Source organism: Musca domestica, unplaced genomic scaffold (assembly GCF_030504385.1).
Source record: "Musca domestica strain aabys unplaced genomic scaffold, Musca_domestica.polishedcontigs.V.1.1 2, whole genome shotgun sequence".
Lineage (NCBI taxonomy): Eukaryota > Metazoa > Arthropoda > Insecta > Diptera > Muscidae > Musca > Musca domestica.
The window spans coordinates 6,845,902-6,862,322 of NW_026712249.1; the positions used below are offsets into that span (position 1 = coordinate 6,845,902).

General features: G+C 35.0%; 2 protein-coding genes across 2 annotated transcripts; both read right to left on the minus strand.

Moving 5' to 3' along the window:
• Positions 1 to 1,304: 1,304 nt before the first annotated feature.
• Positions 1,305 to 5,158, minus strand: LOC101898645 (gamma-tubulin complex component 5). The gene is made up of 8 exons (XM_005179179.4): positions 5,004 to 5,158; positions 4,474 to 4,902; positions 3,935 to 4,417; positions 3,358 to 3,869; positions 2,547 to 3,303; positions 1,794 to 2,375; positions 1,500 to 1,728; positions 1,305 to 1,430 (listed from the first exon to the last, which is right to left on the minus strand). Exons 1-8 carry the CDS (start codon positions 5,079 to 5,081, stop codon positions 1,387 to 1,389), a joined length of 3,114 nt encoding a protein of 1,037 aa, XP_005179236.2. The 5' UTR covers positions 5,082 to 5,158; the 3' UTR covers positions 1,305 to 1,386.
• A 9,108-nt stretch (positions 5,159 to 14,266) lies between these two features.
• On the minus strand, positions 14,267 to 15,635 carry LOC101898816 (doublesex- and mab-3-related transcription factor 2). Its single transcript, XM_020035275.2, has 2 exons — positions 14,831 to 15,635; positions 14,267 to 14,676 (listed from the first exon to the last, which is right to left on the minus strand). Exons 1-2 carry the CDS (start codon positions 15,330 to 15,332, stop codon positions 14,318 to 14,320), a joined length of 861 nt encoding a protein of 286 aa, XP_019890834.1. The 5' UTR covers positions 15,333 to 15,635; the 3' UTR covers positions 14,267 to 14,317.
• Positions 15,636 to 16,421: the final 786 nt, after the last annotated feature.

Here is a 16,421-nt window from a genome sequence, read left to right on the forward strand (position 1 = left end):
GATTTGGTAAATCTCAATATTTCCATCAACATAAAATCTGTTATAAAAATGGTAGAGATCGAACCATTTCTTCTGGTACCTCCCCCACAAAGAATTTGAGCCCTTTTAGACTAGATCTAGATTTGGTGGGAATATAGGGGCATGCGAAGTTTGCAGACAATCGGACTCTTCGTTCACATGCAAGCGTTGACATTATTCAAAATTTGGCGGAGGTACTGGCAGTTGTTCGCACCGGACCTGGTATTGATAAAAATATTAGGATTTGCAAAATTTGAATAAAACCGGATGATCCTTTCTTCTTCTATGAGTTAGTTTAATTTCTTTGAAACATTTAACAACTTGTAGGAGAGGTACTAGATGGACTGTCTGAGAGAAATGACGCATCTCCGACCTCGATCTAAGTTTCATAATAATATTACGATGTACAAAGTTTAGAACAAGTCGGATACTCCCTACGAGAGTTATGGTGCGCACAACCCCTAGAAAGACTCTAAATGTCCAAAAGATGATTTGGCCCAAAAAGAGACCTAGAGTCTAAAACCTTTATTTAGATACCGCATCTTCTGGCCCTTTATAGCCATATGGCTTAGGGCATAAAGATGGAAAATTTTTTATAATCTTTGTGCTAAAATATATGAATATGAAGTTGGGTCTTCAACTTTTTGGAAAATACTTTAGGGGAAACATCGTGAATTTTGTGAATATTTCTGATTTCTGGCTTCGTAAATAGTTAAGGATTTCACGTGAAATACTTTGATACTGGAAAACAAACGGGATATGAAAAAATTACCCATGTCAACACTACTCTTGTTTTGGTAAAACTTCGTAAGACTGGACAAGAGAAAAGAACATGTAATGTGGGTAGGGTGTTCCCGCTAATCAAGAAACAATTGTAACTAACGAAAAGATTCATCCAAATAGAGATGCGTCGTAATAAGGATATCTACTTCAAAATCCTTAGGCTCCATTAGACGTCTCTCCTATTTCAAAATTGTTTGCCACAGCGGTTTTTGGCCGCATAGCTTTCTAGAATGTCTGGAAACGATCATCATTTTCAGTTAGGCAAAAAATTTGGTTCTCCATAGATTTTCATTTCTGAAGCAGCATAGTCTTTGTAAATAGTTTAAAATGGGAATTTTTAAAATAGCTTTTTTAAGAAAAATTATTTAATTTCCTTCAAAAAGGGTAGGAATTTTATTATTAAAATTTTGTTCAGCCACATATCTTTCCGATAAAAACAAATAAGTTCACAAGCGGCTACTCAAATTCATAGAGTCCAATACTTAGCCTTTGAATAATAACAGTTATATTTTCGATATTATTTTTATTATTTCCTTTGTAAAAAATGCAATATAAAAATGGTAAATTAACAATAAACATAACATTTTAATGGGGTAGACTGGTATTGAAAGCAGCTCTCAGGCCAGACACTGAAAGAAGAAATGAAATTAAAGAAATTATAAGTCTTCTCAAAACCTTACAAAAATGGTTAAACTCACAAAATGTATTTTTCTTAAGATAAACTTGGTCATTCAATATATTGGCCAAATACTGATGGCAGCAAATATATGTATATTCCATGGCATCGATTTGTGAATTGGTAACAAAATCGGTATCCGCATCCTCACTGGAACTATCATCCAACGATATGGCCAAGGGGCTATTGCTTTCGATAAATTTAACACATGCCATCCATTCGGCACGTAATATGGATACCAAACTTAAAAGCTAAAGTGAAAAAATATTAAATTAAAAATTATTTTTTATTATTTTTCCTGGTGTGCAAAACTCACTTGTTCCACTCCGACTTTTATGGTATTCACATTGTCCGTGAGAAAACAATGTTCACACACTGTACTCAAATAGGATTTGTGTACCATTTCCATTTCTTGGAAATTTTCACATTTCTCAATTTTCTCATCCAATTGTTCACCCATCGACTGCAGGACATGGGTCATCAAATGAAAATGTACACTTTGTATGGCATAGATCATCCAAAATCGTAACTGTTCCAATCGCCTCATTATCAAGTCGATCATTTCGAAACGGGCATAGGGTATACGTCTCTTATGGGAACGAGCAAATTGTAATTTTTCCAACGTCGTTATACCCCATTTGACTTTTAATAGAAAACAAAAAACTTTATTATAGGCTTTAATGTCATCGGACGATATGATGTGGGAAAGTTCCCGGGTGAAATTATACGTGACGATTAGCTCTTCGACGGCTTCAATAACTTTGGTGGTTTGACAGCGGAATGCAGAATTAACTTCCAGGCAAAATAGCATGGACATTTCGGGGTATTTCGAGCAAATGATATCATCCAATTGCATGGTAAGTAATGAACGATTGGCCCATGATTCACCAGATTCAATCTAGAAAATGTGAGTTATATAAAATATGGAAAATCTGATTCAAATGTCAATTAGGATAATCACGAATGCATTTTCCTCTTTGTTTAAATTAAAGAAAAATATTTTTCTTTTTGTGCAACTAATTTTTCCTTGGTATTATTCGTGATTGTCCTTAAGGTATTTTTAAAGTACCTGGCTAAACAGTTTACTGTAGAATATATGCATAGCATCGCTAGCTTCCAAAAGCATAACTTTACGAATATTTCTTAAATGTTTCAGGATCATAAATTCTTCCCGATAAAGTTTCAGCACAAAACTGTTAGCAAAAGCAATACGCATTTTAAAAATATGGCTCAATGTAGAAATCAACAACTCCTCCAGGGGTAAGATATTGTTATTGGCCTTTTTCTTGAGCGCCTCATAAATGGAGGAGGCATTTGTTTCTTTTGCTTTGGTTGTGGGGTCTTCTTCAGAATTTGCTTCTTCTTTAATATTTAAAGCAAATGCCATTAGCAAGTAGCTGTCCTTGGTTGTTAAACAATCAAGCAGTGAACTTTGTTTTTCTTCATTATTATTTGTGGTATTATTGAGTACTTCATTATAATAACCACTATCATTTGGCTCCATGTCATTGGAAGGATTTTCTCCTATTTCCCCAGAAGCCTGTGCCACTTCATTTTGTAAAGTCTCGACTTGTTTAAGAAAGTCTTCTATGAACACATTATAGAGTTTTCCACCCATGGCATCACAATTTTTACGCAAATCACCAATGCGATTTATTTCATACAACAAATTCAATGTTCTTCCAGCCTCCAGAGAATGTTCACGCATCAATTGAAATAGGCTATTATTCTCAATGACCTTACTAACATGGGTGGGTACAAAGAAAGACTTGCTTTTGTTTTTACGATACTCTCGCATACAAACAGATTGGTCGCTATTGCTAATCCTAGAGGAGTAACAAAACTTAGTATTTTACCCATAATACCTCCATAAATCTTACCTCTCCACAATATATTCCTGTTGCCAATCATCTAGGCGTCCATCTGTCCACCATGTATCAATAATATCGCAAAATACTTTGATACTGGACAACAAAAGCGACATGAATAAATTACCCTTGTCAACGCTACTCTCGTTTTGATAACAGTTCATAAGACTGGACAATAGAAAAGCACTTGTGATGTGGGCAGGATGTTGGCGCCAATCAAGAAACACCTTTTCATGCAACTCATATAGGGATTGCAACTGGCGAAAGGATTCATCCAAATAGGAACGCATGGTAACAAGGGTGTTTACTTCAAAATCCTTTGGTTCCATTAGACGTTTCTCATATTCCAAAATTGTTTGCCACACTGGTTTTAGATGCAAATGCAAATTGGCCGCATAGCATTCTAGTGTGCGTGGTGGCAAACGATCCTCACAGCAATAAATTGCCTTATGGAACTGTCTCAAAACGTTCATCATTTTTAGATAGGGTAAATACTGATTCTCCAAATATGTTTGAAAGGCATTCTACAACAAAAGTTAAATTTAAAATAGAAAAATTAAAAAGTTTTGATTTTCATTGTCCTGCCTACCACTCCACAACTGGGTATTGTTACATTTGGTCTTATGGCCAACTGTTTGTCAGCATCCACAACAAAGACGGCAGAATTTGTTGGCCTCTGAAATGACCATAAAATTTCACGCAGAACATGTTGCTCTGCAATAGTTATGGGCTCTTCGAAACGTATTAAATTATTTGACGTTTCACTTAGAAATCGACTATAGTCCGAGGCAAAATTAGCCAGAGGATGTTCACTCTCGATGGCCACATTGCAGTGGTCTCCCATTGCAGCTATCCACCATGAATGTTGTATTTGTTCATTAAGTTTTTCTTCGGCATTGGATGAATCAAAAATCGTATAGGGTAGTGATTTTTGAGGTGGTCTAAGTTCATGAACAACTGAGGGAGCAATGGATGTAATGGGTTTCCTTTCATTAATTGACAAATTTTCAACGGCAACCGTGATATCTTCTGTGGTATTCTCAGTAATATCATCTTCATTATCTGTCCAATCCTAAAGAAATAAATATTTTGCTAAAAATACATTTTGATAGCTATAAATTAGCTTACACTTAAATCCGAATCACTATTATCATATTTTGGAACTGGTATAAAATCCTCTTTCAGTACATTCAGCCAGTAGGCTTTCTCAGTATCTTTTACACTGGCCACTTCTTCACTTACGGCCGGTTTAATTTCAATTTTGTGTTTATTTTTCTTTAAGGCACCTGTGGGATTATAGGCCAACTCAAAGAGGAAATCCAACAGGGACCAATGGACATCCACTTCATAGTGATCAACACATAATGGATGTCGTACAACTTCATCACACAAACGTCCCAAATATTCGGCATATTCAGGACAATTTTCCACACAGAATCGTTCTTGAATGCCTTCGATTTTCCGTCGAACATCATGGCTATTTGTGCTGAGGTTTCGATGATTTTTTATAATGTTCCATGCAAAGTGAATGCAATGTTCCGTATTAATATCATCATCCTGGGCAGAAGGGGTGAAGAAAATAATCGTTAAATTGAACAATAACAATTGTAATAAAGATCTTATTAAACAATTAAGGAACGCTCCAGCAATCATCTTACATCAAACTCTGTTAGTAGTTTCACCAATGTTGGTATACACTCCAATATGATGTCGTTACGTTCATCTTGGGCCGACATTTGTAATTCTCTTAATATATAATACTAAATTTAAATTCAAACTTGTTTATTTTTGTTTAGATTATTAATGCTTGAAGAAGGAGACAGACACAAATTAAAAACGTTCCAAACAATACGAAACGAATGAGAAAATAGAATGCCTGATAAAAATAAAGCTAAAACAAATTGAAATTGTTTACGAATGAATGTGATGCATAGTTGTCGATAAGTGCTGTTTACGAATGATACATGAGAAAACTCAAACAGCTGAGAAGGCAGGGTACGATAAACATGCTTTGAGGTTAAATAGGGAACGATAGATATGCAACTCACGCGCTCCCATGAATGAAGGAAGGAGATTGTTTATGAGGTTCCTTGAGAAAAGATAAAAAGCAGACCCACACTAGATTATTAATACAACTCATATCTATATATATAAAAGAAAGTTGTGTTAGTTACTACGCTTATAACTTAAGAACCGCTGGACTGATTTTAACGATTCATACAAATTCGGAATTGTCTTCTGTCCGAAAAGGATAATATACAAAAAAATCGCGTAAAAATGTGATATATTAACATTTTCATTTTGACTTTTGAAATGTACAATAGTAATGTTTTATTTTGCATGATTTTTTCCATTTTGACTTACTTTTTTCTAATGTACATTTGTAGTGTTTTTTATATTTTATTTTTGAATTTGACTATTAATATAAATTTATTAAATGGACTTGATTTCTTGAGAACTGAATTTGATGGCGGGTTACATGGAAGTGTAGTACCGAATTATGTGGTGGCGAAACGGAATAGAGGATATCGAAATAATTTAACGCGGTCACACCAAAGTTAAAAGATAATTACTTTTTCAAAATCGGTAAAAAATCACGAAAAAGAGATCTCATTGCAAAAATTCTCAAATCGGGAAAAAATCGAAAAAAATTTTCAATGGAATCGAATTTTAAAATAATAGTACATTCCATTGACAAACTTTGTAAGGATCTTTAAACATTTGCTGTAAAAAATCAGCGAACAAGTTGAAGATTTTTTCAATTTGTTATTCTTTTTTTGTCAATTTTTTTCAATTTGTATTATCATATTGAATTTTTTGTGAACAAAATAAAGAATAATTTTTCACTACATACAATTTTATACAAAAATTTATTAGATAAGTGCGAAATAGGATGTTAACTGACATCTACCTTTCAACTCCAGGGCCTACATCGTGGTTCAGCTGGAAGATGCGAACACATTTAAACAAACAAAAATGACCGAAAAAGCCTAATGGGGCTCATTTAAAAGCGTGGACCTAATTCTTTCATGTGACAATAATCCGTCCAATGAGAGCTCAAAATGCAAAATTCTTTGGATGTACAATCAGTAAAATGCCAAATTTAAAGGGTGCAAAATAGTAGAGCGAATGGGACTTTTAACTTTTAATAAGAAAAGGATTTCTATCCTTCCAGAAATTCTTTCCAAACATTCAAGATACCTTAAATCGCTTTTGCAGGTAATGATATCGATCATAACTCACGGATAAGGGTACAACCCGATTTCATATTTATTTAAATGTCGTATGATTAAAGCTATTTTTGGGGTCTTGGCCACTTTTTTCATATTTTGGCTCTTATTTGGCATTTTTGTTTCTAAGGGGGTAGAGAACCTCTTCGCATAAAATTTTAAATTTTCAGAGTAGGGCCCATTTTGGTCTTGACCACATTCATTAATCGATTTGACTAAAAATTGTATTTATGCTACCCTGGATTAGGGAACCATCATACAGATAATTGCCACATCGGAATTTATTTAAGTAAAGTCCCCACATTGGAGTATCCCCAAGTCCACTTTCACATCTAATGTGTGGTCAGAAAAGAAAATTTTGTATTCTATTTAATTTGTAACCCCCGCTATATTTCAGCTATGACCGTGGTCTTGGCCACGTTTTTCAACTAATTTGGCCTTTATTTGGCATCTTGGCTTTTCTATTTTGAGGGTCTTGACCATATTTTCCAATCGATTTTGCTGTATTTAGGCTACTTTGTGAGTAGAGAACCGTCTTACAGAAAAATGTCAACATAGGTAAATATTTTGGTACAGTTCCCATATAGTCCCCAGGGCCGCCGATCTATAGTGATTTTTACCGATTGGCGGACAACAACATGGGCACTGTTGATTCGTCACTGAATTTTAGTATGAACAAGAACATAGACTTCTTCGGGACCCTAAAGCGCAATCTGAGGTGCTCTGGTAATGGGTGTAAAAGTGTAATTAACTTTGACTATTCAGAAATTATTTTGTCCTCCTTCCATAGGTTTTATTTCTATTTAGTCGGATAAATATTTATGTTAAAATTTGTTCACCTTTATGAGCCAGATTTGTGAAATATTATGCTACACAAAATTTGCATCAAAGACTAAAACTACGGGCCGGCAACGCGGACCGGGCCAGCTAGTAATTAATAAAAATAAATTCCCATTTATTTACTAACATGCTTGTACAACCAGAGTGGTGTTATTGATAAAGGGTGCTTTAGTTTAAGTAAATATGGGACTTAATAATCAAACAGGAAATGCGAGGATATGGGTACTTGTTCCATAGATGTACTAAATTTGCACTATAAAACATTTAACATCCATAAACCCTGATAATTGAACAACCACAATAAATAATGCCATGTTTACGTTAGAACTTTTTGTAGGTTTAATCTACTTTGAGAGGATTTATTTGAAGTAAAAGTAATGGATATGACAATTTAAATCCAAATCCAGTGGGTTAACGCTCATATATATAAACGTACTGTAAAATTGAAATTGGCAGATTCCTTTCATTTTTACACTAGATCTTTTATTGGCAAAAATAGAATCGGACACATTACTTGTGTGGAGGATTTTCCAATGGAAGTATAACAATATATATCTCCTTATGTCTAGTTTTAGAGTTTATAGAATTATTGGAATCAGCAAACATTAAAGGAAATGGGTGAATAATTGTATTAAATTATTGAACATATTAGGCTGTACCTTTTGGAAAAAAGTTATTTTAGAAGAAGAAGAAGTTTACATTTCACTATTTTAATAGATTTACCACTAAAAAGATAAAGAGACGTAGCCAAACTTAGTAAATATTTTAAATTTTGAAGAATTGTGCAGATTTCTCTTGTACTTCTTTTTGTAAACCATCGGATCAAAATTTATGAGTCCACATAAAAAAACTGAGCCATAAAAAAGTGCATAAGAATGATAAATTTTATTAGATTAACGTTTTTAAACTAGCCAATATACAGGGTGAGATAAAAAAAACTGTAAAAAAGTCAAACGGCATAATTTGTACATTTTTTTAAATGTTATTGAATGAAAGCAAAAAATGTCGGAAAAAGCATCAAATTTTAGAACAAGTTTAGATTTGTTCGAATTGGTCACCTTTGTTACGAATTATGGCCTTAAAACGGCCAATGTAACCGTCACACGCTGCCCGAATGTTGCTCTGCGGTATTTTGGCCTATTCCCGGCGAAGCGCTTGCTTGAGGTGATCGACACTTTGGTATTTTTTAGTGCCAACCTTGCTTTTCAAAATACTCCAGACACAATAGTCCAACAGATGGGTATCCGGAGATTTTGGTGTTCATTGTGCGCTGGAAATGAAGCGAGGAACCTCATTTTGTAACCATTCTTGAGTGGCGCGTGCTGAGTGCGATGGTCCTGTTGGAATGTCCAAGGTCTGCGGCCAAAATGTTTACGTGCCCAAGGCACGCCTTCCTTCCAGAATATTTTCGCGATAGTATTCGGCATTTATTTTGATGTCATGGTCGATTAATACGAGCGGAGAGCGACCATCGGCTGTTATGGCGGCCCACACTATCACCGAAGGTGCACATTTTTAGCAGACCTCTTTGGCAGTTTGTTTGTTTACAAACTGCTGGACAACGAATGTTTTCTCATCGGAGAAAACCAAATTCGGTAGTTCACCACTTTCGGCCAAGCGAAGCAACTCTTTAGCTCTTTTGAGTCTGTTTTCTTTCTGTTGCGATGTAAGTTCTTGCAGTTTTTGGAATTTCAATGGCTTTACCCCGACCTACTTCCGTCCACTTCCTTGACGTCGGGCTACGCTATCAGTATCACGTAATCGGTAACGAGCGATGGTACGAGACACAAAAGATTTATTCACATTTAAACGCTGAAGTGCTCTAACGATAGCCACTTGTGGTTTTCCAGCCAGAATTGAATTCCATCACGAATAACTTTTTTTCTGGAAAATTCTCACCAAAATGCTTTTGTACGTTTGTAAACAATATATTGAGCTGTCACTGGAATAATTTTAACAGCTGTCGGACCAGTGGCTTAGAAATGACAGCCATCTGTAGTTGGTTGCAGTTTTTCATCTCACCCTGTATTTTTAGATGTTGAGAAGATCAGTTACTGCGAATTAAATTAAAAAAAAAAACGAAAACTTTAATAATACAATAATAATCTACTTTCAGTTACAAGAATCTTACAATCTCTAAACTCAATTTCCAAAGGAAGATGAGCATTTCTCTGATTTTTATGTGATTTAAGAAAACCTTTCACAAATATTTTGAAAAACATTAAAATTAAGTGAAATTGTTTTAATTTCTCTGACGTTGTGGTTTTTCCCTGCTAAAACATATGCATACAATTAAACACACACACACAGAAACCCCTACTTGTTGTTGGTGTATAAATGCATTTTCCATAGACCAGACAGTATGGCACCAGACTGTCTGGAAAGATACATTTTAAATATTGTCCATCTCGAGAGCAAGATCCTTTTACACAAAACACATGTAACAGCCAGCAAGCAGAGTACTTTCTAGCACACATACAAATGCCAACACATGCTGAGCCTTGGACTGTCCGTCCGCCTGCCTGTCTGTCTACTTGTCATTTAGAATACTATTTATTTATTCTAGCCCATTCTAACTACTTGAAAATCTGAAGTTAGTTACAATTTGTTGCTTTACTCCAATTACAAGGACTCCTCTCCGGGCCTCCTCTTAAGTGCGGAATGGGTATGTGGTATTGAAATTATTAATATTTTCAAATTTGTTATTGTCTTGGGCAGCCAACAGCTCTCCCGTATTGCCTTCCACACAATAAATTTGTTCATCCAATTTTATGCATTTTAAAGATCAAATTACTTGGCACTGCCGTAAGTTGTTATTTGATAGGCATGGATCCTTTTCATTTGGGGGGTTTGGAAATTGTAGTCGTTTTCAAGGGTAGCAGCAGCGGCAGCAAGGCACGTTTCCATCCAGACATGTTGGCATCATGAAGAGGATCGTGGGTTCTCATTTTGAGCAGACAGTATGACTTTTTACAGCCTAAGTTCAAGGAAAACAACAGAAAATACTTGGAAAACATTGGTGTTAAATATTCTCATGTCTCTGGTGTTTTGTTTTTGTAAACGGGAGAGAGAGAGAGAGGGGGTGTATTCGACATGATCGTTGTTCCCAAGAGAGATTGACATGTGTTTTATTTAAAAAATCAATTTGAAAAGTTTGATTTGATTGATTTGTAAATTTGCTTTAATGGATTTTCATTATTTTTGTATAAATGCCAGCTAATGGATAATGTACAATAAACAATATTTTGATATGAGGAGAGGAAGCAAAAATAAAGACGGTGCGTGGCAATTATACGAAAGTGTTGTTAAATCTTAAGATCATCTCCACAATAATTTCGAATGTAACAAAACCAGATTTATTAATAAGAAAAATATAGAAGTATTCGTGGAGATATTGGAATTTGAAAAACAGGGAGAATGTTCTAAAACGTCACACCCAGTTGGTCAAATATTTTGCATTTTATGATTTTGAAACAAGTAAAAAGGGTTCCCTGTCATAACATAGTATTCAGGGTACAATAAAAAGGTAAGGAAAAGCTATCAGCTGCTTGCATTTTTCTTTCGAGTGTGCCCGATTTTTGTTGAATTTATAGTTGAATATTGCTCTGTTCCAGAACCAGCAAAAATATATAGTAGCTCTGCAATTTTTTTCTATATCATAAAGGAAAAATCGGTTTTCACTGTAAAAAGTTTTACTTTCTGGCAGTTCACGAACTAATTTTATATAGTTATATAAAAACTAAAAAAAAATAAATAAGTAAAAATCATTGACTAGGCGGAATGTAAATTGAGGGGCTCTCACTAGGAATATTAACCAGCTTTGAAATGGAATTGAAATTTTCAACCTTAAGGTAAGAATACAAAAAAGAAAAAGTTTTTTTACTGGCTTAAGTCATCAGCTGACTTTTTCGGAAAAGAAGAAAGGAGTGTAGCATTATGTCGACTTAGAATATATACACTTTATGGGGTCTACGACCATTATTTAGGGATGTTACAATCAGAATGACGAAGTTAATATACCCTTCTTTTCGAGGTGGAGGGTATAAATATGTTTTCTTTATCCAATGGCGGAGGGTATTAAAAATTAGAATTTAATGTGAGAATACATAAAATGCTTTCTGACTGGCTTAAGTCATCGGCTTACTTCTACGGAAAAGAACAAAGGAGCGTAGGGCCAAAATTGAACTAAATTAACCTAAAACTCCCTTGTTCCTATACTAAGAAGCCCCATACTAAGAAGCCGATGACAACAAACTTTTTATGTATTCTCACCTTCAATTTTTTTTACCCTCCACCATAATAATTTATAATTTTAGATCCAACAAAGTATTCTTGATCAGTGTAATTCTAATGCGATTTAGCCCTGTCCGTCTATTAGAATCACGCTAGAGTCAAAACAAATAAAGATAGGAAACTAAATTGTGCACCGATCTGTCTTTTGCCTGTAGGCATGCCAAGTTCGAAGATGGGCTATAAACCCCATATGATGATATGAATTTAACAACATTTTTCAATAAAATTGTCTGAAATTCTACACAAGGAGTTCTCTGCTAGTACTTTACCCCCTGCAAGGGAATTGTCTATCTAGGTCCACGATATAACTTTAACTCCCGACATACGGTATTTTGATGATTTTAGTCACATTTTTCAACGGAATTGTTTGAAAATCCACACAAGGATTTCCCTCTGAGTACTTTACCCCCTAGCACCCATATAACGCTAACTTGAGATATTCGGTATTTCTAGGATTTTCGCGACATTATTCACAGGAATTGCGTCAAATTTCATATTTGAAGTTCGTATTGGGTACTATAACCTACGACAAAAAATGCGTATGCAGGCCCACGTCTTCGTATAGCCTCCATATAACGGTATTTTGATGATTTTAGCGACATTATTCACCGGATTTGTTTCAAATTTCGTATTTAGACTCCGTATGGGAACTACAGCCTGTGTTATGAAATTGTCAATACAGGTCCACGTCTTAGTATAGCTACCATACAACGGTACCGCCCTTTATTCGGTATTTTGATGATATTAACGACATTATTCATCGGAATTGCGTCAAATATCGTATTTGAAGTTCGGAATCGATACTACAGCCTATAACAAAAAATCTTCGTCTTCGTATAACCCCCACATAAAGGTTTCATTTGAGCGGTATTTTTCGACGCGTTTTTATACCCTACACCACATAGTGGTAAGGGTATTATGTCTTTGTGCATTTGTTTGTAACATGGAGAAGGAAGCGAGATAGACCCATTGTTACTTTTGAGGATCTCCATAGAATCACTTTCTGAGTTGATTTATGCATGTCAGTCCGTCCGTCTGTCCATGTATTCTTGTGAACAAAATGCAGGTCGCATTTATTATCCGATTGAAATTGGAGATAATCGGAAAAAATTTTGATGTAGCTCCCATACATATCTTCGTTCGACTTGCCTTTTATTGTGCACCAAACGTGTAATATCAGCCCGAATCTTATGGAATTTTGTACATACAACCAAATTATGCCTGAAAATAAGTATGCCAAATATGATCGAAATCCATTCAGATATAGCTAAAGCTCCCATATATATTGTTCATCCGATTTGTTATTTTTGTCCTCCGCAGCCGTAATATGCACATATAACTTCGTCCGATTTACCTTTTATTGTCCAAATGGGATGGAATTTGGCACTTACGACCGAATTGAGTCAAAAAGCTAGTATGTCAAATTTGGTGAAGATCGGTTCAGATATAGCTATAGCTTCCATATATATTATTCATCCGATTTGTTATATTTGTTGCCCACAACCGTAGTATGCACTCCTTAACAACGATATTCAGGGAAATATATCAAATACAGCTCAGAAATATCTTTGCCAAATTTTATCGAGATCGGTTCAGATTTGGATATAGCACCCATATATATCTTTATCCGATTTCAAATTAATTGTGCACCAAATGGACAATACAATTCCGAATTTAAAATATACAAATGCTTCGGCATATTTAGTCCTTGAACTTTATATTATAATTATAATCATAGCGTGTATGATTGAATTCTCCCATAAAAACTTTTAATTGTTATGTGGAGCTCTACTAAATTAGCAAAGTTGTGTAGAGTATCATAAAGTCGGCCCCGCCCGACTTTGAGACTTTCTTTACTGGTTTACTGTGATTTTCTGTGCAAGCCATTTAAGGATATTTGTATTTTGGAAGCCCCAAAATGGTTTCTCATAACAAAAGAGAAGAAAACTACCTTTCTCTCTGGATAATTCTTGCAGGAAAATTACCCAGACAGCCTATACATCTTTAGACTGGCAAGATATCTCTGGTGGCCCAAAAAAGTTAAAAATTGTGGCAAATTGTTGCTGAAGTCGTCTGTAAATACACAAGTCCGCAAAAAAGAACGACTCAAGAGAGAAAATGCCTCAAAAATTTATTTTTGTAATAGGTGTACCAGTTTTTTTGGTCTTGCACGAAATGTCTGGAAAATTTTTTTCAGTGAGAGAAGATTTGCTTTATTCTCTTCGGGAAGAAAACTCAGAAAAGTAAATAGACAGAATACCTGTAAAAAATGTGCACGAAAACTAAACTAAACAAACCTAATAACATTAACGAAATGTAAGTGGTTTCCCAACTTTTCGCTACAAACACATTCCTATGAGTCCAAATTTAAATGTGCAAACCTTGCGGAAAAGTGCTTTTTGGGACAGATAGAAGGAAGGATTGAATTGATATAAATTTTCATTTTTTATGTAAATAATACGTTCGAGTAAAATTGCAACAAATTATGTAATCGATTACTATTTTTATTTTATTTCACTATATCCTTATTCTAAATCTTACAAATTAAGTATCACATTTATTATTTTTAAAATTTACAACAACAACACTAATATATATTATTGGCGATTTCAATTAATACCCATTATGGCTTCTATGGAAAAACTTAATTTGGGTTTCTTGGCCACCACTGTTTGTGGGATTTCTTCTACACTTTCGATTTTTTCTTGAGCAGGTGAGGTATAGGGATTTACGAAACTGGGATTCAATACAGGCAGATTATTGATTGTCGTAGTGGCTGGATATGGCAATAGATAGGGAGCTTCGTATTCATAGAACATTGTTTGAGGCTGGGCAATGGAGCTAACTACAGCGGCATTTAGGAGGGTAACATCACTAACTTGATTCAGTTCAGGATCAGCAAAGGCACGTCGTTTGCGTATACGCTCGACCAATGGTGAATTCCAAGCGGAAAAATGTTGATTGTATTCTGGAAAGGAAAATGGAAAAAAGAAGATATAAAAATTAGTTTTTGGTCACAAAAAAAGTAGGAAATAATTTCAAAAGCCTTAGAGGCATCGTTTTTTTTTTTGAAAAACATTTAAATTTAAGCGAAAAAATAAATGATTCAAATCTCCACTTACTTTCCATGGCAGCATTGGCATACAGTGTTGATTGCTGAACATTCCTTAATCGCTGTTTGTAGATCTTTTTCTGTTCAATTAAAGCTTCCTGGGTGCGCTGATATACTGCGGAGGCAGCAGCTGCAGCTGGTTGATGACACGATTGGCTCGAATTACTATCATCCGAGTGAGTCTCATATCCATTGGAGTTGTTTTCATCAGCCAATGTGGTCTGTTGGCGCCTTAAGGCCACTTGGGCTGCCATAACCCTTTGCCGATCCACAACCAATTGACAATTTTGACAGGTACACTCACGCCAACGACACAGCTTTTTATGACCTTTGACACAGCTAATGACGCCATGATTACGACACCGGGCACATTTTGGCGTGCGCAACATGCGACGACGTTCCTTGTTGGATTGTGGGGAGCCCGAACCCGATGTTGATGATTTTGAACTGGACATTTCGTCGGATGAATATGAACAATTATTTGGGGATAATTCCGTTTGGTTATATAACATTTTTTCGTTTTTTCCGATATTTTCACTTGTATTTGTTAATTATTTTCGCAGAATGTTTGTTGTGTTTCCTTGTAGTTACTTTTTCAAACTGGCCTTCTGAGGCTCTGCGAATGTCCTCTTATACCCAATTTTAAGGATTCTCTTCTTCGTTTGGACTCTCTCTGGAAAAACAAATGAAGAAAAATCAGGCAGACAGTGTGTCGTCTGTGGCCAAGTGGATCGTTCGGCCGTCGTAAATTACTTCATTTGGGGAAATTTCACACTTGACTTGTTAAACACACACAAGGCACTACCTCTTCTCTAGAACATAACGCCCAAATCCCATCTGCCCTGTTTTGAGATTTTCAAGTGGCCCAACCGACTGAGTGCTGCTCATCTGCTTATGTGTCCGTCCGTCCGCTCGCTTGCTTGTGAACATATGGAATTGTGGGTGTCACTCTTTCGCTCTCGCATGACGATAATGCCTTCACGATCCCGCTTTCACACTTTCCTTTTTATTTTTCACTTTTGTAGACGTTGTGTCTGCATTCTTTTCAATTCTTGGTATCGGATTGGTCATTGGTTGGTTGATTGCTCACTCTCTTTCGGAAATCTAAAAATAAATGAACCAATAGCTTTTCTCTGCCGTCAATATTGTCACATTATTTCACACCCTTTCGGCCAGAAATAATTAGCATTTAATTGAAAATCATTTTCAATATTTTCTTTAAAAAAAAAATTAAAAAATTAAGCAATGTTTTTTTTCGGGGTTGTTTTCATAAACTTTTGGATTTATTTTTCTCTTTCTTGGTTTTAAATATTAGTTCAAATATTAATAAATAATATCTTAAATATCAACAATCAATTACAATTAGACATCTCTGGTTTGTTCTTCATCATTCATTCAATACGATTTTCATTTGTTTTTGGCATTCTGTTTGGAATTTGAATTGTATATTTGGTGTAGTTATGTATATTTGTGGTTATTTTTTTTATATTTATAATTTAATAAATATGTTATGTATATCTTTTTATATTAATAAATAGAATTTAGAAGATAAAGAGAGAGAAGAAATTTACCTAAATTTTAAGAAAATAAAATAAAAATAA

Coding starts and splice junctions, on each gene's coding strand:
- LOC101898816 (XM_020035275.2), bottom strand. CDS start 15,332: ATGTTATATAACCAAACGGAATTATCCCCAAATAATTGTTCATATTCA. Junction 14,677..14,830: donor TGCCAATGCTGCCATGGAAA/GTAAGTGGAGAT, acceptor TTTCCTTTCCAG/AATACAATCAACATTTTTCC.
- LOC101898645 (XM_005179179.4), bottom strand. CDS start 5,081: ATGTCGGCCCAAGATGAACGTAACGACATCATATTGGAGTGTATACCA. Junction 3,304..3,357: donor CAGGAATATATTGTGGAGAG/GTAAGATTTATG, acceptor TTACTCCTCTAG/GATTAGCAATAGCGACCAAT. Junction 2,376..2,546: donor ACAGTAAACTGTTTAGCCAG/GTACTTTAAAAA, acceptor CACATTTTCTAG/ATTGAATCTGGTGAATCATG.